Source organism: Toxorhynchites rutilus, chromosome 1, assembly GCF_029784135.1.
Source record: "Toxorhynchites rutilus septentrionalis strain SRP chromosome 1, ASM2978413v1, whole genome shotgun sequence".
In the NCBI taxonomy this organism is placed as follows: domain Eukaryota; kingdom Metazoa; phylum Arthropoda; class Insecta; order Diptera; family Culicidae; genus Toxorhynchites; species Toxorhynchites rutilus.
This window is the reverse complement of record NC_073744.1, coordinates 180,621,391-180,639,993: the sequence shown is the minus strand read 5'-3', so window position 1 is coordinate 180,639,993 and position 18,603 is coordinate 180,621,391. Positions and strand designations below refer to the sequence as shown.

General features: G+C 40.6%; 1 protein-coding gene across 3 annotated transcripts; it reads right to left on the bottom strand.

The window, feature by feature from the left end:
• Nucleotides 1-5,337: 5,337 nt before the first annotated feature.
• On the bottom strand, nt 5,338-17,574 carry LOC129762249 (probable nuclear transport factor 2). Of its 3 annotated transcripts, XR_008740589.1 has the most exons (6): nt 17,420-17,574; nt 17,117-17,329; nt 16,755-16,826; nt 16,594-16,692; nt 5,600-6,108; nt 5,338-5,526 (listed from the first exon to the last, which is right to left on the bottom strand). XR_008740589.1 is itself a non-coding variant. In XM_055760326.1 (5 exons), exons 2-5 carry the CDS (start codon nt 17,222-17,224, stop codon nt 5,995-5,997), a joined length of 393 nt encoding a protein of 130 aa, XP_055616301.1. In that variant the 5' UTR covers nt 17,225-17,329; nt 17,420-17,574; the 3' UTR covers nt 5,338-5,994. The 3 variants fall into 3 exon arrangements, 2 of the variants coding, with proteins under 2 accessions (XP_055616301.1, XP_055616302.1); XM_055760326.1 differs by having other exon boundaries at nt 5,338-6,108; XM_055760327.1 differs by lacking the exons at nt 5,338-5,526; nt 5,600-6,108 and adding an exon at nt 15,727-16,379.
• Between the last annotated feature and the right edge of the window lie 1,029 nt (nt 17,575-18,603).

Here is an 18,603-nt window from a genome sequence, read left to right as displayed (position 1 = left end):
AATTTGTGGGATGCGAGATTCCCCAACATTTTACGTCGAAGCTCGACAGTGATTGTAAACCGCAACGGAACGGACTGACCTGACCCCAAGATCCCGTGCGGTAGCCACTCGAAGATACGGTTTATAACCGACACCAAACCGAGCATCAACTGTATTCAGTCGGCGCACACAGCATTTTACGCAGCCCATCATCATCAGTCCGGTAAAACCCTGCGCGCAGGTAGGTGACCGTTATACGCATGGCCATGACGTAACCCGTTATCACGTTACACGATCGTTCGTTATATTCATGAAGTGGGGAAACAGAAGAGAGAAGGATAATGTGGATTGTTACAATAGGGGAAGAGAGGAGAACGGATTAGAGGAAGAGAAGAGGGGAATAAATGTAGGAAATAAAATTATAAATAGGGCTCTAAATACATTTTGCTTCTTTCATTGAGACAACATTTCAAATTAGTTTTTATTTCTTTTGAGATTTAGATATCTTCGCTCTCCTAAAGTTCTCATTCGACTTGGTGAGGTTTTTGAAAATAATTCTTTGCGCGTTCGCGAAATCCGTGCATTAGCCGGATAAGGTTTCTCGCAGGAGAGTTCACCTGTGATTGTGTGACCTCTTCCTGAGATCGTGCGTGATCGTTCGAGGATAACTTGACCCTGAGCTATTCTTGTAGTTAGTCGGGCATTAACTCAACACGACAGGTGGTCTCCCTACTGGGAGTGGCGCTAAAGCCACCGTGTTTTACTACACTCGCGAGTCGGGACTTCGAACGGTTACAATATCTTTTGGTTTCATTGATATTTTTCCTCGAGCATATGGTTTTATCACTTAGACGTTTTTTTATTATGGATTTATTGGGGGCAGTGTTTGTTCACCTAAACAACGATTTATCAAGAAATGTTTTAAATCTATATAGGGTAAATTATCTTGGTTTGTCCAATTTGGGGTGTTTTTACGCAACTGGTAAATGCAAATCGATTTTTCTTCATGAAAATCACACATAATCGATACGAGTTGGGGTTTGTTGAAAAGCCCCGAGTCTCTAGTTGCTAATACTACCATAAGGTGTGGAAATTATTCAAATTTTTATGTTTTTTAACGATTTTCCTTAAAGAAGAATTATGATCATGGTTTGACCACCTCTGATCATGGTTTGTCCAAAAAAATGAACATGGTTTGTCCGGTTTTAGAAATCTACATTTTTGAATGAAAACATTCGAATTCACAATTAGATGTTGCATTTATCATTGCTTGAGTTTACTGTCATCATATTGATTCATTCATAATTTAGGCTTTCTTCAGAATATTGCCTTTTCTTGGGCATTTCAGAAGTGTTCACCTCAACACAATCAACACAGAAAAACCATACTTCTGCTATGCGCGAAGCACACCATAAATAAACATGATCAGAATTGAGTTCATCAAAATGCGTTAATTTAATGGTTTAGCTATGTAAATCCGATACAAATGGTGAGCAAGCATGATGTTTACAATATTTATAAGTGTTGTAATCCAGAAAAGGTCTGAATACGTGCCAAATAATCATCTGGTGATCGATTAAAAGTTAGCTCGAATGAGGGGCGCATTGACACAAATAGAAGGTGTATTTTATAATCCTTTAAAACATGTGATTTCGTAAAAATATACTATCAAACTACTATAAATCATGTAAAAGGCAATTTCATTTATATGTTTCGAAACATTCGAAGGCCTTATTTGACACAGGAGCGCTGAATTAGAGCATTCAAAAAAGTGGGCAAACCATGATCACATTTTCGACTGGACAAACCAAGATCATTTACCCATAAAGTAGTTGTTTTGAATTGTGTTCATATATTCAAAACAGTCATCTAGCATCCCTGGATGTGAGTTCAATTTTTACATTTGGTTGTGTTGTTTGGGAGAGGTCCATTTGAAAATCTATAAAATTTTGCAATTACTGAATTGAATTTGATGGTTGCAGTTGAAAACATACATTGCTTATGCAATACTAGTTTAGCCGTGAAACAATTTTTGAAGATAAAGGCGGAGCAGAAGAATACCGATGCTTTCAATCAACAAGGTGAACAAACACATCAAATAAACTAGACGATTCGACTGATTCATTGACGAGCGCGGTCAAACGGTCGTCGAGCCAGACGAGCTACTCGTCTGTTTTTAGTCGAGCTCGGCTTCTGGAATATGAAAACAAACGAGACGAGCGCTCGTCTGCTCGTCTCGTTTTCTGGAATAGGGCTCTATGATAACCTTCTCGCATACGGATTCTTTGGATAGTGCTTTGGTTAGAATTATGTTTTTTTTTGACGATGTCGTAGTCCAACATTCCCGGGTTTGCCTTAATTGTTCTCAATACCTTCAACCTTAGCTACCATCCGTAAGATCCAGAACGACGCGTCTCTGATCCATCCGAACAACAGTACGTACATTCATGGAAACGTTTCAACACATCATAAACGGTCGATTTAGCCACTTTCAGCGGGTGCTATACCAAAAGCTACCCAGAACACAACGAACCCGTTCGTCTACCAGTGTAAAGACTATTCGAGTAAATTTGAACAGACACAGTATTTAAGTAAAAGTAAAACGAACATGTTAAAAATTCAATTATACTGCTAAATAAGAATAGTACATAAACACGCAGAGATCACGAGTTCAATTCTCACTCCCGACATTCTTCCAAAAATGGACGTAATAGTGACGAACCAGTCGAAATGTGTTGAAAGTCACTATAATAGGAAAAAAAAAAGTCAAAGGAGAGTTGTGTCCGAGACACGACCGCATAGTTGACGTACGATTCCGTTAGGTTATCTGTTGATTTTGAATATGTTTGAAAAATTACATCGCTTAACTCTTGGATAATGATTTGGTGGCCTCCTGAAAAGGGCCGTTATGTATGGTTGTTGGGTGTTGTTTGTTCACTCCACCAGTGTTTACCGAGTGATGGTAACAGAAGGATGGTAAACAGTCGTTGGATGGTGCATATCAGATAGAAGATGCCGAAGTGGAATGAGATATCATTAAAAACCGCCCTCTGTGACCCTAGACGAGATGCCACCTGTGTAATGTATGGATGAAATAAAGAAAAAAAAACTCTTCAATGTAATATATGATAATTATCAATACCGAACACAATTATCAATTTTTCTCCTCAGTAAAACATGTTGCTTTAATATAGAGAAAACATATTTGAAATGGAAAAGGCAAATTTCTTACATCATTTTTACTTTCTGAGTGTTTATCAGTTTTTCGAATATTTCTTTGTTTTTCCAATTTTCCTTGGGTGAAAATGAACACAACAAAACAGACAGTTGAACCGAACGACCCGTTCTCGAGCGGGAACACACCTTGGTTTTTATTTATGAAAATTGAAATGAATCGTTTCATATATCAAGTCATTTTTGACACAACTGCTACCATACACATTTTTACACTTACAATTGTGTCGCCTAGGTGCAAAACCGGCCAACTCCAAAAAGAAAAATTTTACAGGAAAGCCGATTTTCTGTTGCATCATGCCACCTGTTTTGCAGATATTGGTGCTGTTGCTCACTACCAATAAGTGGAAAATGTATCTAAGGTCTAAAAAACCGAAGAAACGAATTTCTCAAACTTGTGGAGTTGGGCGGTTTTGCAACTAGGCGACACAATTGTGCAATTTTTTTCCAATACATGTTCGGTCATTGATATTAAATTTCACGAAGCAACCAACATTAAAGTTCCAAATTTAAATTTTATTTGCTAGAATTAATCGTACTCACCTCACTCACCTTATTTGCAATATAAAAATGCCTCCATCTTGCATATAAAGGGTGTGTCACATTAAATTGCATCACGGAAAAAACGCTGTAGAAATTTAATTTTTAGGAATTATATCTTCAGCTTTCGCTTATAATCAGATAAGAGTGTATAGATCACGTTGGCCATGCTTCACTGTCAATTTTTCGTAAATTTGGAAAAATGTCATCGAACGAAAAAGAGCGTCATGAATTAATCCTGCGCACTCATTTCGAGAATCCGGAGTTGTCACATCGGGACATCGGTAAGATGCTGGGAATCGTCCAATCCACGGTCAGCAGAGTACTAAAACGATACTTCGAGAACCTAACCATCGACCGGAAGGTGAAGAACGGCAATAATGGATGCTCCGTCAGTGAAAAAGATCACAAGCGCGTAGTTAAGCAGTTTAGACGTGATCCGAGAAGTTCGGTCCGGGATGTCGCCAATAAGCTGAATTTGTCAAGTTCATTCGTCCAGCGGACCAAGCAGCGGGAGGGCCTGCGTACATACAAGGTTCAGAAGGCTCCTAACCGCGACGAAAGGCAAAACATGGTGGGGAAGACGCGAGCCCGGAAGCTGTACACCGAAATGCTGACGAAGCCGCATTGCCTGGTAATGGACGACGAAACCTACGTCAAAGCGGACTTTCGTCAGCTGCCGGGCATGTTGTTCTTCTCCGCAGAGGACAAATTCAGCGTTCCGGAGGAGATTCGCAAGCAGAAACTATCCAAGTTTGCCAAAAAGTACACGGTGTGGCAAGCGATCTGCTCTTGCGGAAAGCGGAGCGCCCCCTTCGTGATGATCGGCACGGTAAACGGGCAGGTTTACCTTAAGGAGTGCCTACAGAAGCGCTTACTACCACTATTGAAGCAGCACGAGGGCCCGACCATCTTTTGGCCGGATCTCGCTTCGTGCCACTATTCAAAGGACGTGTTGGAGTGGTACGAAGCCAACGGGGTCACCTTCGTGCCAAAGGAAATGAACTCGCCCAACGCGCCGGAGCTTCGCCCAATAGAGAAATATTGGGCGATTATGAAGCAGGCCCTCCGGAAGAACCCAAAAGTTGTCAAATCGGAGGCTTACTTCAAGAGAAAATGGATTTCTGTTCAAAAAAAAACTACAACCTGACGTTGTACAGAACCTTATGGACGGGGTAAAGAGGAAGGTGCGAGCATACGGGCTTGGGCTCGAAGTATGAATAAAAAGAAAATGCCAAAAGTTGTTTAATAGTTTTTATTTTACTGTCTAAAATTTTCAAAAGGATCGGTCTACTGGGCGAATTTTTACAGCGTTTTTTCCGTGATGCAATTTGATGTGACACACCCTTTATTTGCAATGACATTGAATGTCGATTTCCCCCGGGCACCTTGGTTCTGATGTCTCTATTAGGGAACGCATTTCGATAGGAACAAAAATTCCCCCTACTTTCATATATTTGCAATTCCGATTTCCCTCAGACCTCTTGGTTTTGATGTCTCTGTTAGGGAACCGCCGCATGTCGTCAATTTCGACCAACCAGAAATGGGTAGGATAGGGGTTGAGATTTCTAAATTGTTCGATAGTTAGTTTCATGACATATATCATTTTATTCAGTACAAAAAATTGTTATAGAGTACCGAAATCATTTGACGCAAAAATTTCATCAATCCATCCTGAAATGAGTGAGTAATAAGCATTTGAAATTGGCCAATTTTCACGATGTGCTCGATTAACGATTTTCAGTTTGTACCCCAATGCCGAAAGACGTAATCCTAGGTCAAAAAATAGTACATGAAATAAAAAAGAGAGTGAATGTACGTGATTTAATCTCTACAAGAAAATTACCGTGTTTGGCCTCTGAACCAGTAAATTGACAGCTTGAAATTCAGAGCCTTCTCATTTTGAGCATGAAAATCTATGGTCTCTGTGATGTGATTACAATCGAACGAAGTGTCCTTTTTCTTAAATATTTAATAATTGTTCCAATCATATCTTTATTTTATTTCTTACTTTGTTGGTTAGCAAAAAAGTGTGTTAAGCATGATGGATAAGCGTCGATTCCAAAAGGCTGATACAGACCTAGAACGTTTGATACTTCATTCGTTTTACTCCTCCGTATGATACGTCGCCTTTCCACTGTCTCTCTCTCTCTCCGTCTACCCGGTTACTCGCTCTTTCTACATCCCTCTCCTTCTGCTCCTCCTCTTCCTCTCCGTCGGTTGGCTTCCGGCTGGCATTTCTCATGCCGAGTTGTGGATGCACAAACGGAAAATATCATGAGCACAGAAGAACGATCCTCCCATCGGTTTCAGGACGAACAGCTGGGCGTACGCGTGCGGCGGATCATCGTCACACTGTGGAATGGACAAGCGGATAATATGGGGATGAAGCGGTGGGCTTGATGAGAATTGTATGTAGATAGATTGCGGCGAGACAGGAGTCGTACATCGGGAACAATTGAACGGGATACCGTCAAAGAAAATTGATTAAACATCGAGAAAGTTAGTGAATGTTGGTACCATAGGATTCCGAACACATTCCAATGCAAAACAAGCATATGTAATGAAAAAACAACCGGGTGAGATTCCAGGTATGCGGTAAATAGCTAATCTTATTAGTTACTAATTGGCACTTCCACAGTATTGCTAATATACAAAAGCTGCTCGAAAATTGTCAAACCCTAGACCGGAAAATATTTATTTACTCAAAAAGTATCTGCGGTTTTGTTTAATTTTTTCATGATTTTTCTCATTGAAAATCAATTTTAATCAAGATAATATTATCTATAACTCTCCGTTACGTTTCGGGTGATTTCATAATTCTATTCGTGTAGAACTTCTGTGGTTTATTGGTGAAAAACTTTTGCTAGTGTTTTTTCATGGAGCAATTCCACATGTAATTAGCCGAATTAGTCTGATTATGACACGACTCTTTCCATTTTTTTTTTAAATTGTACTAAGGGGGAGGGGGGAAGGTCTGGAATACAAATGAAACACAAACTTCTGCATAACTCGAGAACTAGCAACTAGAGCCAAATTTGGGATGTGAGGATATTTGGGTACGAGAAAAGTTTTTATGATGCTATGACACCCCTCCATTCTCTGGAATGGAAAATATTACACATATTTCTACTAAACATGACAATTGAAAATTTTCGGGAAACTATGAAAGGAAATGAGAAAATTCGGAAAATTCAATTCCCATATGTTCTATAATTACATAGTTGTTAGTCCGTTTGATGTTTGCGCCAACAAAATTGATTTTTGTTCGAAAGTTGAAATGGATTTTAATGTGATACATAGCACTCCTATACGAATGTCATTCAAGTATCTTGGGGTCTGGTTCGACTCCAAATGTACTTGGGGGGCCCATATTCGGTATCTGAGTAAAAAATGCCAACAAAGAATAAACTTTCTCCGTACAATTACCGGCACCTGGTGGGGAGCCCATCCCGAAGATCTTATAATGTTGTATCGAACAACTAATCTCTCAGTGATGGAGTATGGCAGTTTCTGTTTTCAATCAGCTGCCAAAACACACCTCATTAAACTCGAGCGAATTCAGTATCTTTGTCTCCGTATCGCGTTGGGATGTATGCCCTCAACGCATACCATGAGTCTCGAGGTTTTAGCAGGCCTACTCCCACTAAAAGATCGCTTCAATTTATTATCTCTTCGGTTCTTCATCCGGTGTAAGGTTATGAACCCATTGGTGATCGGAAATTTTGAGCAGCTAATCGGGCTAAATTTTCATTCTGGATTCATGAGATCATATCATGAATTCATCTCCATGCAGGTTGATCCTTCTTCGTATATTCCCAACCGTGTTTGTTTCCCTGACTACATCAATTCCTCTGTGCATTTTGATCTGTCCATGAAGCAATATATCCATGGATATTCAGATTACCAACGATCGAGGATCGCTCCAACGATCTTCGATGAAAAGTATGGGGGTATCAATTGTGATAATATGTACTTTACTGATGGGTCCACTATAAACGAGTCCACAGGATTTGGAGTGTTCAACGAATTTTTTAGCACCTCACACAGTCTTCAGAATCTTTGCTCAGTGTATATTGCTGAATTGGCAGCAATTCATTGGGCGCTGGACAGCGTCGCCTCACGACCTGTTGAACACTATTACATTGTAACGGATAGTCTTAGCTCTGTCGAAGCTATCCGTTCAGTGAGGCCGGAAAAGCACTCGCCGTACTTCCTTGAGAGAATACGAGAAATTTTGAGTGCTTTATCCAGACGCTGTTATGTCATTACCTTTATCTGGGTCCCTTCACATTACTCAATTCCGGGTAATGAGAGGGCTGACTCATTGGCAAAGGTAGGTGCAATTGAAGGCGACATTTATCAGCGTCAAATCGCCTTCAATGAATTTTATTCTTTAGTCCGTAAAAATACCATCGCTAATTGGCAACGCAAATGGAATGAAGATGAATTGGGCCGGTGGTTTCACTCAATTTCCCCTAAGGTTAGCCTCAAACCGTGGTTCAAAAGTCTGGACTTGAGTCGGGACTTTATTCGCACCTTCTCCCGACTCATGTCCAATCACTGTTCGTTAGATGCGCTACTCTTTCGTTTCAATCTTGCCAGTAGCAATCTCTGTGTTTGTGGCCAAGGTTACCACGACATCGAGCACGTTGTTTGGTCGTGCGAGGTGTATCTTGTTGCCAGATCGAATTTAGAAAACTCCCTTCGGACCCGAGGTAGACAGCCCAATGTACCGGTGAGAGATGTGTTGGCTCGGTTAGACCTCGATTACATGTCCCTAATATATGTTTTCCTTAAAACTATCAATCTTCGTGTGTGATTGTCCGTACACCCTTATCCTCTCCTTTTTTTTCCTTCGCGAGCGACTGTTTCCCTTCTGACTAACTATAGAATAATCTGAAATGTATATACATAATAGATATAATAATAGATTTAAGAATTGAGTATGATGAGCGTGAGTGTGAATGCGAGTGTGAACATTGTACAATATCCTTATATCCCCTCCTTTTCCAAAAGAAACTATGTCACCCTTCTAATCTCGAGTCGACCGCGAGTAATCGGTTTCCTACTTTATTAACCCTAGATTTAAGGAAACATGTTGATATATACTAATAAAAGTATAGCTAAGAGTTCGGCTCCTTTAAACCTATGTAACTGAGCCTGTAAAAATAAATGCCTTAAATAAAAAAAAAAAAAATAGCACTCCTATATCTTCTTCTATTTATATAAATAAAAATGGATCGCCGAATGTGTTGATAAGAGCAAAACTCGAAGATAGAATTATCCGATTTAGGGCTATCTTCGTTCTGTCATATTTTCTGTATCAAACATTTATTCGATGTAACGGAGAAACAAGTGTTTGAAAAATGCAGGGAATACCCAGCGCAAATAATATCCCCCTCCCCACAATCAAATAAAATCAACGATCGATTGCGGCATTCGGGTACATTTGATATTATAACTGCTTGATATGGTGAAATATTCTCTACTCCATATTATATATTTCGTATTCTACGCTATAGAATCCGTAGAAAATGGCAGAACTATCATCGACACTTCGTTTTTCGCTAAAGCCTCCGTTCAATCCGGTGGCAGAAGAGAAATGGGATTGGGAAAGAAAAGTATAGTGTATGGGCGAGTGAGCGAGCGAGACCATTTTCCTGTCACTTCGCAATCACAGCTAAATGGATTTTCGAGCGGATTTTATATACATATATTAGGTGTACCGGTAAGTTTCTTCGGTTTTACAACAGATGGCGTAACTTGATTATTATTCCAGTGAATAAAATTTCCAGACATTCGTAGGAAAGCTAGTGTCGTTGCGCGTCTTTTTGAGTATATGTCAGAAAGTTGAAGCGTAAACAACATAGTTATTTGCCACTTCGTATATGTCGAATTTCGTACCAACGAGAGTGTTTTTGCGGAGAGTGTTACTTCATAACTTCAATATGAAGAAAAAAGCTGCCGAAGGTCATCGCATTTTGGTGGAAGTTTTTGCTGTCCACGCTCCAACTGAGCGAATGTGTCAGACGTGGTTTGTACGGTTTAAAAGTGGTAATTTTGACTTGGAAGACGGGGAGCGTTCCGGGCCGCCAAAAAAGTGAGGATGAAGAATTGGAGGCTTCACTCGATCAATATTCGTCACAAACGCAACAAGAACTTGCACATACACTTGGAGTAGCTCAGCAAACCATATCCGATCGTTTAAAAGCAATGGGAATGATCCGAAATATAGGACATTGTGTGCCATATGAATTGAAGCCACGAGACGTCGAACGCCATTTTTTCACGTGCGAAAAACTGCTTCAACGGCATAAAAGAAAGGGGTTTTTGCATCCAATCGTTACTGGTGATGAAAAGTGGGTTCATTACGACAATCCTAAACGTCGGGCAACGTATGGATACCCCGACCATGCATCAACATCGACGGCCGCGCGAAATATTGAGGTTATGCTGTCTATTTGGTGGGACCAGCTGAGTATGGTGTACTATGAGCTGCTAAAACCGAATGAAACCTTACGGGGCACCTCTACCGACGACAATTGATGCGTTTGAGCCGTGCACTGAAGGAAAAACGTCCACAATAAAAGACACCCAAAGACACGATAAAGTTATTTTGCAGCACGACAATGCTCGGCCGCATGTCGCGAAACCAGTCAAAACATAATTGGAAACGCTGAAATAAGAGGTCCTATCCCACCCGCCGTATTCTCCAAACATTGCTCCGTCCGATTTCTACCTTTTTCGATCGATGCAACATAGCCTGGTTGACCAGCACTTCTCCAATTTTGATGAAGTCAAAAATTGGATCGATTCGTGGTTAGCCGACAAACCGGCCGATCATTTCCGCAAAGGGATCCGTGAATTGTCAGAAAGATGGGAAAAAGTTGTGACGGGCGATGAACAATACTTTGAATATTAAATTTGTAACAATTTTTGCGGAATAAAGCATTAATTTTAAAAAAAAAAACAAGAAACTAACCGGTACTCCTATTAGTTTTCATGAATTTTAACCATTTACACAACAGGGGATTGTAATGTATAGCATATCATACAAATCTTAAGGAATGAAAGATTCGTTTGATATGTAAATCGTAAAATCCGTTCGCGGTAAAAATAGTTCTTAACGTTAACTTTATTTCATAACAACGTTACCTGTTTTCTGATTTGGCACCCTTAATGAAAGACGTAGTTCTACGTCCAAACAAAAAAAAATACTCCCTAAAAAGGCTAAATGGGTACTTTTTGGATGTGACAAAAAAAATCCACTCACGTTTTACCGTGTTTTCTTTATCGATGCACCCCTCGATTTTGACAGCTGGTTGTTTACATCTGACACAAACATATAGCGAATTCGTTTTTGTTCAGTTTCAACCAGGGTACGTTTATGAGAAGGTATCCTGGACTCGAACAAGTCTTTTTTTTTTGTTGCGAATATTACGTGTTTTGCTACATTTTATTTGAAAATATGTCAATAATTCGTGAGATAGAGGAGTTAATGTACCATTAAATTTAAAACAACAGAACTAGTACCCAGGATGTGTTGTTTCTGTGTTGCTTTTTAAAGTGCTCTTTTTACGGCGGTCCGACTGCGAAGGAATATATATGAAATATTTCTATTTTCAGATAACTCTATGCTCCGATGTGTGGCACCCGGATGCGTGAGTGTTTAGCCATTGATACCCTGCCTCGAGTCCAACTCGAATTATGAAAACATATCCCACAAATTATCATTCCATCGATCCCCAAGGGATGTGACTATTCGGAAGCAATACTAAAATACTAAACACATGTACATTTACTCGCTTCACTTCAGTCCAGATTGTTTCATTCATATCGATGGCTTGGAAGTACAATATCGTCGAAAACTGATACAAATAGGTAAATTTGAACAAATCCATATTATAGTTACAATTATTACACAAAAATGTTTATTTTTAGGTGTTCCTACAGTCAGAAAGGCCAACGATTCTCATGCCTCGGGAAATCAAAACGAACGGCTCGCCGAAAGGTCTTGATTGACATCAAGCAAAAGTAAAATATCATAAATCATAACATCCGCGAAGTTGGTCCAGTTTTCTAATGGGACGAAACATGACTATCCCGAGAGGGATATTCCGTCAAATGAAATCGGAGGCAATACTATCAACATCTCTAATGAAAAACCTAGTGATTCTGCTAGTTCTGAAAGCTTAATTCAAGCACTGCAGTAGGAGGTATCGGAGAGCTACAGAGAGCTTCAGGAAGCTAAACTCTGAATTACCGAACCACAATTTCCCCTAGGTTTTGATCTAAATAGATTATCTTCACGCAGCAATGAATAAATGTATACATTTAGCTAAAATACAAAAGAAATAAACTTATTTAGACAAAATCATTATACCGCTCCACGATACTTGCAAAGCTAACACGTCACAGCCTCACTGTTACTGGTGCACTAGTCAGTCCAGACTACCTTTTCATAAACGTACCCTGAGTTTCAACCCCAGTGCCACACTAACTGCTGTCAAAACGTTTTTTTATTCACTCAGTTTCAACCTAGTCTCGCACTAGGTTCGCTCCGAAAGCTGTTAGTTTCGCACTGAAATGTTTCACGGGTTGGCACTCGGGTTCACCAATACAACTATACTGGACTGTCAAGTTCCGAGTATTGTTTTGGAAAATCTAAAAATAAAGACCATGAAGATGGAAAACCTGCTACTCATGCTTTTGTATTATTGGAATCGTAATCCAATTCGGATTCTGATTTTGAAGAGTATATTCGCGTAAACGGCATTAAGCTTCGTGTGCTTTCATTGGGAGGTGAAAATTATTATGGATATTCAGGAGGAATAAACATTATAATAGTATTTTTTGTGGAACAAACAGGAAATGCATCGACAAATGGTTAAGTGAGTGTCAGGACTACATGTGTTTGGTAATCAAACAATATGAAGTAAAAATTCAAACTTTTATATTTTTACACTGTACTTGGCCCTTCTGATCTGATAGAGAATAATTTACCTCCCAAGCACTAATATCGCCACCAGACGACGACACTGTACATTTGTCGTCGCAAATATAAACAAATCAGACTATATAACGCACACCAACAAACCACCGCATTCGTGAAACTGAAAACGTTTTTTTATTACAGAGTCAGTTTGGCACTGACTCAGTTTTAAAAACAAATTCGCTAATAATTTTCGTAGCGGTTTAGTCAGCCTTTAGTGCGTAGCGACGTTTTTTTGACGCTGAGAAAATGGGTGCATACCAAATCATAACACAGGTCCGAAATTTGATTGTGCGTGACTTCCTGCGTAAGAAGTCTCACCGAAAAGTACGGAACAAGCCGTGGCGCGGTCCAGCTGGTCATTCGGAAACATCTGATGCTCGGCAGCGTGGCCGTTCGACCGGGAAGATCAAAACGTGAGACTGATGCAACAACGGATACGCCAATCATCCGGGAAGTAAAGAAAAACCCACGAACGACTATTCGGGCATTTTAAGAAAAGTTTGATCTGAACCTTCCCAATCGCACCATCCGACGACGCTCAGTGAAACGAGACCTGAAGAGCTCCTTCGTCAAAAAGCGACCGATGATCAGCAACACCAACAAACTCCAGGACCGGCATCTACGACCAACTATAAAGCACGGTGGTGGGAGCATCATGGTGTGGGGCTATTTCTCGTGGGCTGAGAAACTTAGCGCAGGTCAATGGTCGCATCGACATTTTGTGCGAGAAGCTGGAAGAATCTATGCTGAAAATGAAACTACACCTTCTAGCAACATTAGAACCCAAAGCATACTGCGAAGAAAACAGCTGCATTATTTCGATCGACCCAGATCAAACCAATGGTGTGGCCCCGTCAAAGCTCCAATATGAATCCTATAGAGAGTTTATGGGCGATTGTGGGCAACAAGTTGGATAAAACTGACGTTACGAACGAGCGAAACTATTTTGCTGTGTCGAAGAAGATCTGGTATTATTTGTTTTTATTATATTTTTTAAATGCATGTGAATCAGTCCGTTTCAGTTCCAAGACGTTTATATGCATTTGTTTCAAAGATTGAAAACTGACTCTGAAATTTCAGCTCTTGTTCGGATGGGAATGCAGCATCATCTACAAAAACCGAATGCACTAGATCAGTTAACTTTCGAGGGGACCTGCACCGCATGGTAGCCAAATCCCAGCTTTGAGTTTCAGGAAAAACTAAACCATGGAAGCTCCATGAGATCGTTAGCTGCGTAGGATCGTATGGAAAAATGGAAATAGATGTAGTTCGATTTTGTTTAGTTAACATATTGGGTTGGGGAAAAAAGAAATGTCGTATATTGTCAATTGTAGTACTTATCGCATCGGGTCATACTATACGGCAATCTGTGCTACAAGTATCGTTTTGACAGTGTTGTGATTGTCATTTTCAGTCTCAAGTTATAGCGCGTCAAAGATGGAGTCCACCAAGCAAGAAATTCGCCATATTTTACGTTTTCACTACCTGCGAGGTAAAACTGCAACGAAGGCGGCCGAAAAAATTCGTGTAGTTACCGATACTGTAACGATTCGCACAGCGGTGGTTTGATCGATTTCGTTCTGGTGTAGTGGCTGTCGAAGATACACCCCGTACTGGTAGGCCAATCATCGTGGAAAACGATAAAATCGTTGAAATCATCCAAGTAGACCAGCATGTGAGCACTCGTTCGATTGGCCAGGAACTGGGTAAAGACCATAAAACCGTTTGGAACCATTTGCAGAAGGTTGGATTCAAAAAAAAAGCTGGATGTAAGGGTGCCACACGAGTTGACACAAAAAAGTCTTTTAGACCGAATAAACGCCTGCGATGCACTGCTGAAACGGAACGAACTCGACCCATTTTTGAAGAAGATGGTGACTGGTGATTAAAAGTGGATCACGTACAACAACCTAAAGCGAAAAAAGTCGTGGTCGAAGCGCGGTGAGCCGGCCCAAACCATCGCCAAGCCCGGATTGATGGCCAGGAAGGTTTTGCTGTGTGTTTGGTGGGATTGGAAGGGAATCATCCACTATGAGCTGCTCAACTATGGCCAGACCCTCAACTCGGTTCTCTACTGTGAGCAGCTTGACCGTTTGAAGCAGGCGATTGACCAGAAGCGGCCAGAAATGATCAATAGGAATGGTGTTGTTTTCTACCAGGACAACGCTCGGCGTCACACATCTTTGATGACCCGCCAGAAGCTACGGGAGCTCGGATGGGATGTCCTATTGAACCCACCGTATAGCCTGGACCTGGCTCCAAGTGATTATCATCTCTTCCGGTCCATGCAAAACGCTCTTGGTGATACTAAGTTGGCCTCAAAAGAGGCTTGCGAAAACTGGCTGTCTGAGTTTTTTGCAAATAAGGAGGGGGGATAATGAAGTTGCCTTCTAAATGGCAACAAGTTTGCGAACAGAACGGTGCATCTTTGACTTAAATTGGATAATTTTAAGTATGTTAAATAAAGCGTGAAATTTCGATCAGAAATACATTTCTTTTTCCCCAACCCAATATTTATGAAAACAACTAATTCGAACATTTTCTAACTATCGAACCGAAGTATTCAAATTCCTGTTTCGCAATCAGACATTGAGATATAGCATTCACGAAATTGGGAACTAGATGATTAGGTACTCAAAAATTAAAGATACACACTCATGCTTAAATGTGGGAAAGTTTGTGCGAGTCAAACAGTTATGTTGCGGATAATAACGAGCCACTATTGGAAAACAGAAAAGAATACACAAAAAACAGTGTTTATATGAAGGAAGGTTGTGTTGCAGCAAAGAATTTCGTTACACAAGTAGGAACATATTTACAGATTTACGCACGCAAAATCCAAGCAATTCGGGTTATCTACACAGCATAAATACCTGACCATCCGGTGTATTTACCTCGTGTTCTGTCCGCTCATTAAAGCTCACAGCACTCACAGCAGAAAGTAAATCGAACGGGTTCAAATATAAATATGCGTATCATACATCTATGATTTATTATTTCCTCAATAATATCAAAAGTTAATTGTGTCGCAACGAACAAAGAATGAGCACATAATTAACTCAATATATTCATTTTCATTGTTTACTGAGCTAAAACATTCTATCCTCCAAACTGTTGGATGTGTCAGCGTGGTGTGTGTGCTTGTGTGTATGACTTAGACACAGAGAGAAATGCCTTATTTTTTTATCGGCGCGCAACTACTTTCGCGTAGAAGGGATTCAACGCCCTCTACGCGCATCGCATCGCATCCACACTGTTCGTTTTCCTAATTTATACAAAATCTGAGAAGTTCCTATTACATATCTCCTCCTATGTTTGAGGTTCCCCCGAGTACCGAACCCACCGGAGAGCAACCGAACAGCGGTAAAATTTGCATCATCATAATCGTCGTGGATATCGTGGTTAGCAGTAATTGTAGTAGTAAGAGTAGTACTTGGTAGCGGTAGTTGAAGTGTTTGTGAATAACAACGTTTCCTAGTGCCGTCACGGAGCGTGCAACCCGGCGGACAGCACGCTAGGCCATATCGTGCAGCGCTAATCTGAAGACGTCATGCTGGACGAAAAAACTGGCTCCGATCGGTTTCAGTACGAACGTTTGCGTGTAGGCGTGGGGCTGATCTTCGTCGGTCTGACGAGCCAGGTTTTGTGTTTGTTTTTGTTTGATTTTGCCGGACAGATTGCGAGGTAAGATTATTTTTCACGCGTGGACATGGAACACATCGAAGAGATTTTAACGGCACAACAAAGAAAGACACACAAGATAGGAAGAGAAAGATGACGATTAGTTCTTGACTTGCCTTCGGAGAGGAACCATGTCAAAAACGAAGCCGGACGATACTTACTTGTAATCTACCTAAAACATTGATTAGAACACCTCCGTCAAACATTGGCTGCGAGTCGACTGCCGTTAGCGCTCGGTTGATTTTTTGGAAGGTGAGACCCTGCAAGATTTTTTGTTACCAATTTTAGACTCCCTGTCATTTATTTGTTCCCGCGCACTCACCTGGAGTTTTTCCAGGATTTTGGCTGCTCCTTGAATTTGTTGACCCTCAAATGTCATGAAGGATAATTCCGCCTGTAAGAAAGCGAAGATAATTGTAGCACCGGTTCTTACTATATTACTGGTGAGATGATTCCTCAAAGCTAGACGTCAATATTGAACTACAAAATTCTAAATTGACCGTAATTGTCGAAAATTGTCAGCGAAGTGCAACGAAATAGACATATTCGGAATAAACACTTTCTCTAGTCACATAATTGTAGGTTAGGTACGACGAAACTTTATCCCCAGCAATCTTCCAGCTATCACTTTCACCAAATCGCATCGGAAAACCCTAAATTTAAGCCGCTCACTCCCGCACTTACATTGTAGAGATTCACAAGGTTGGGCCGCTGCAGCGGATCGTCGAACATTGCGTAGTACTGGGTGACGAATCCTTTCCCGATTTCCTCGTATTGCGGATTGAGTGCCATCCTAGGTTTTTTTTTCTTTTTGCTCTTCTTGTTCCCCCAACAAGGTTGTATTTTCGGTGCGGATTCGAACGGGATCTGTTTCGGCTGCTGGCTGCGCGTTCCGGCCTGCAAAAAAGATGGTAGGTTCACAAAATCAGTACGCGAGCTGTTTCACCGAGCACCGTATATTGTACGACGAAAGCGAGAAACAATTACCCGAGCAATGGACAGAGAAGACCGCAAGATTGTGTGATTCTTCTTATTTGAACGTATGTGCAAGAATGTTCAATGAGCAGCAGTGCCCGCAGTGGTGGTGGCCGTCAGATGCGTTCGAATAGCCGCTGTTGCAACTGAAAACTGTCATATGCCAGGAGTTCGAGCGGTTGTACCGACAAATGGGCGGCTGTAATATTTTCAACGCAGGACTATGCATGATGTCTTCAACATGGTGGGCCTATACGCTTACAGAAAACAATACGCTTGTGCATGGTTCGGGAATTTTATTCAGCAGGATTTGGCTTCGAAGAAGTAAATGCGATCGGAACAGTGATCGTTCGCTAACTGGATGTTCTTTAACTAGTTCTTAACTGGGCTGCAGCTTAATAAAAAAGCCGTTACAGTCAAAGCTCTCTATAGCGACAAATTTCTCTATTTCGACGTTTCCAAAGGTCCCTTCAAAATCGCATAGAAATTCTTTTCTTTATTGCGACATTTCTCTAGAACGACCATTCCATGTAGCGACACATTTCCACTCATACAAATTATTCTTTATTGCGACAATTTTCAATGTCACTCCATTCACAATGCTATAATAATCAGTTGAATTGGACTTAGTATATGACTATGAACGCGTGCAAATAATATGAATTTTCGGGTACTTTTCAAGAACAGAGAAATTTAAATTTAAAACATATTACTTAACCTGAACACACATTTAGACGCGGTTCTGCTGACGGTACATTTTCAAATTCTGTTGAAAACTCTACTGCACATAATCAGCTGTACCATTTCCTATAGCGAAAAAGCAATTCAAAAAATAATTCTCGAAAGAGAGGTGATCACTCTGAAATTCTCTGATGCGCATTGGGAAGCTGTTGCTGTTGTGGATCACGTTTTCTTGTCTGTTTTGATTCTGGCGCAAACAAAATCCATTCCGCTAAAACAATGCTAGAGAGAGGCAAAAAAAAACTTTACGGTGAAAACGAAATGGAGTGCACCTTGCATACAAATCATTCAATTTTCACCGTGAAGGGACGTTCGTGATCAGATCCATAATGAAAAACAGTGCAGGAGCAATCATCTATAGATAAAAATGATGATGAAACTCATTCAGTGTCTGACGAAGTAGTTCACAGTGGAACTATAAGCCAAACATCTCAAAACCAGCTATAAGATGCTTT

Excerpts from the sequence above, each read along its gene's own strand:
- LOC129762249 (XM_055760326.1), bottom strand. The coding sequence starts at position 17,224 with ATGGCACTCAATCCGCAATACGAGGAAATCGGGAAAGGATTCGTCACC. Across the intron at positions 16,827-17,116 it reads ACCTTGTGAATCTCTACAAT|GCGGAATTATCCTTCATGAC; the intron begins GTAAGTGCGGGA and ends GCTTTCTTACAG. Across the intron at positions 16,693-16,754 it reads AAATCCTGGAAAAACTCCAG|GGTCTCACCTTCCAAAAAAT; the intron begins GTGAGTGCGCGG and ends AAAATCTTGCAG.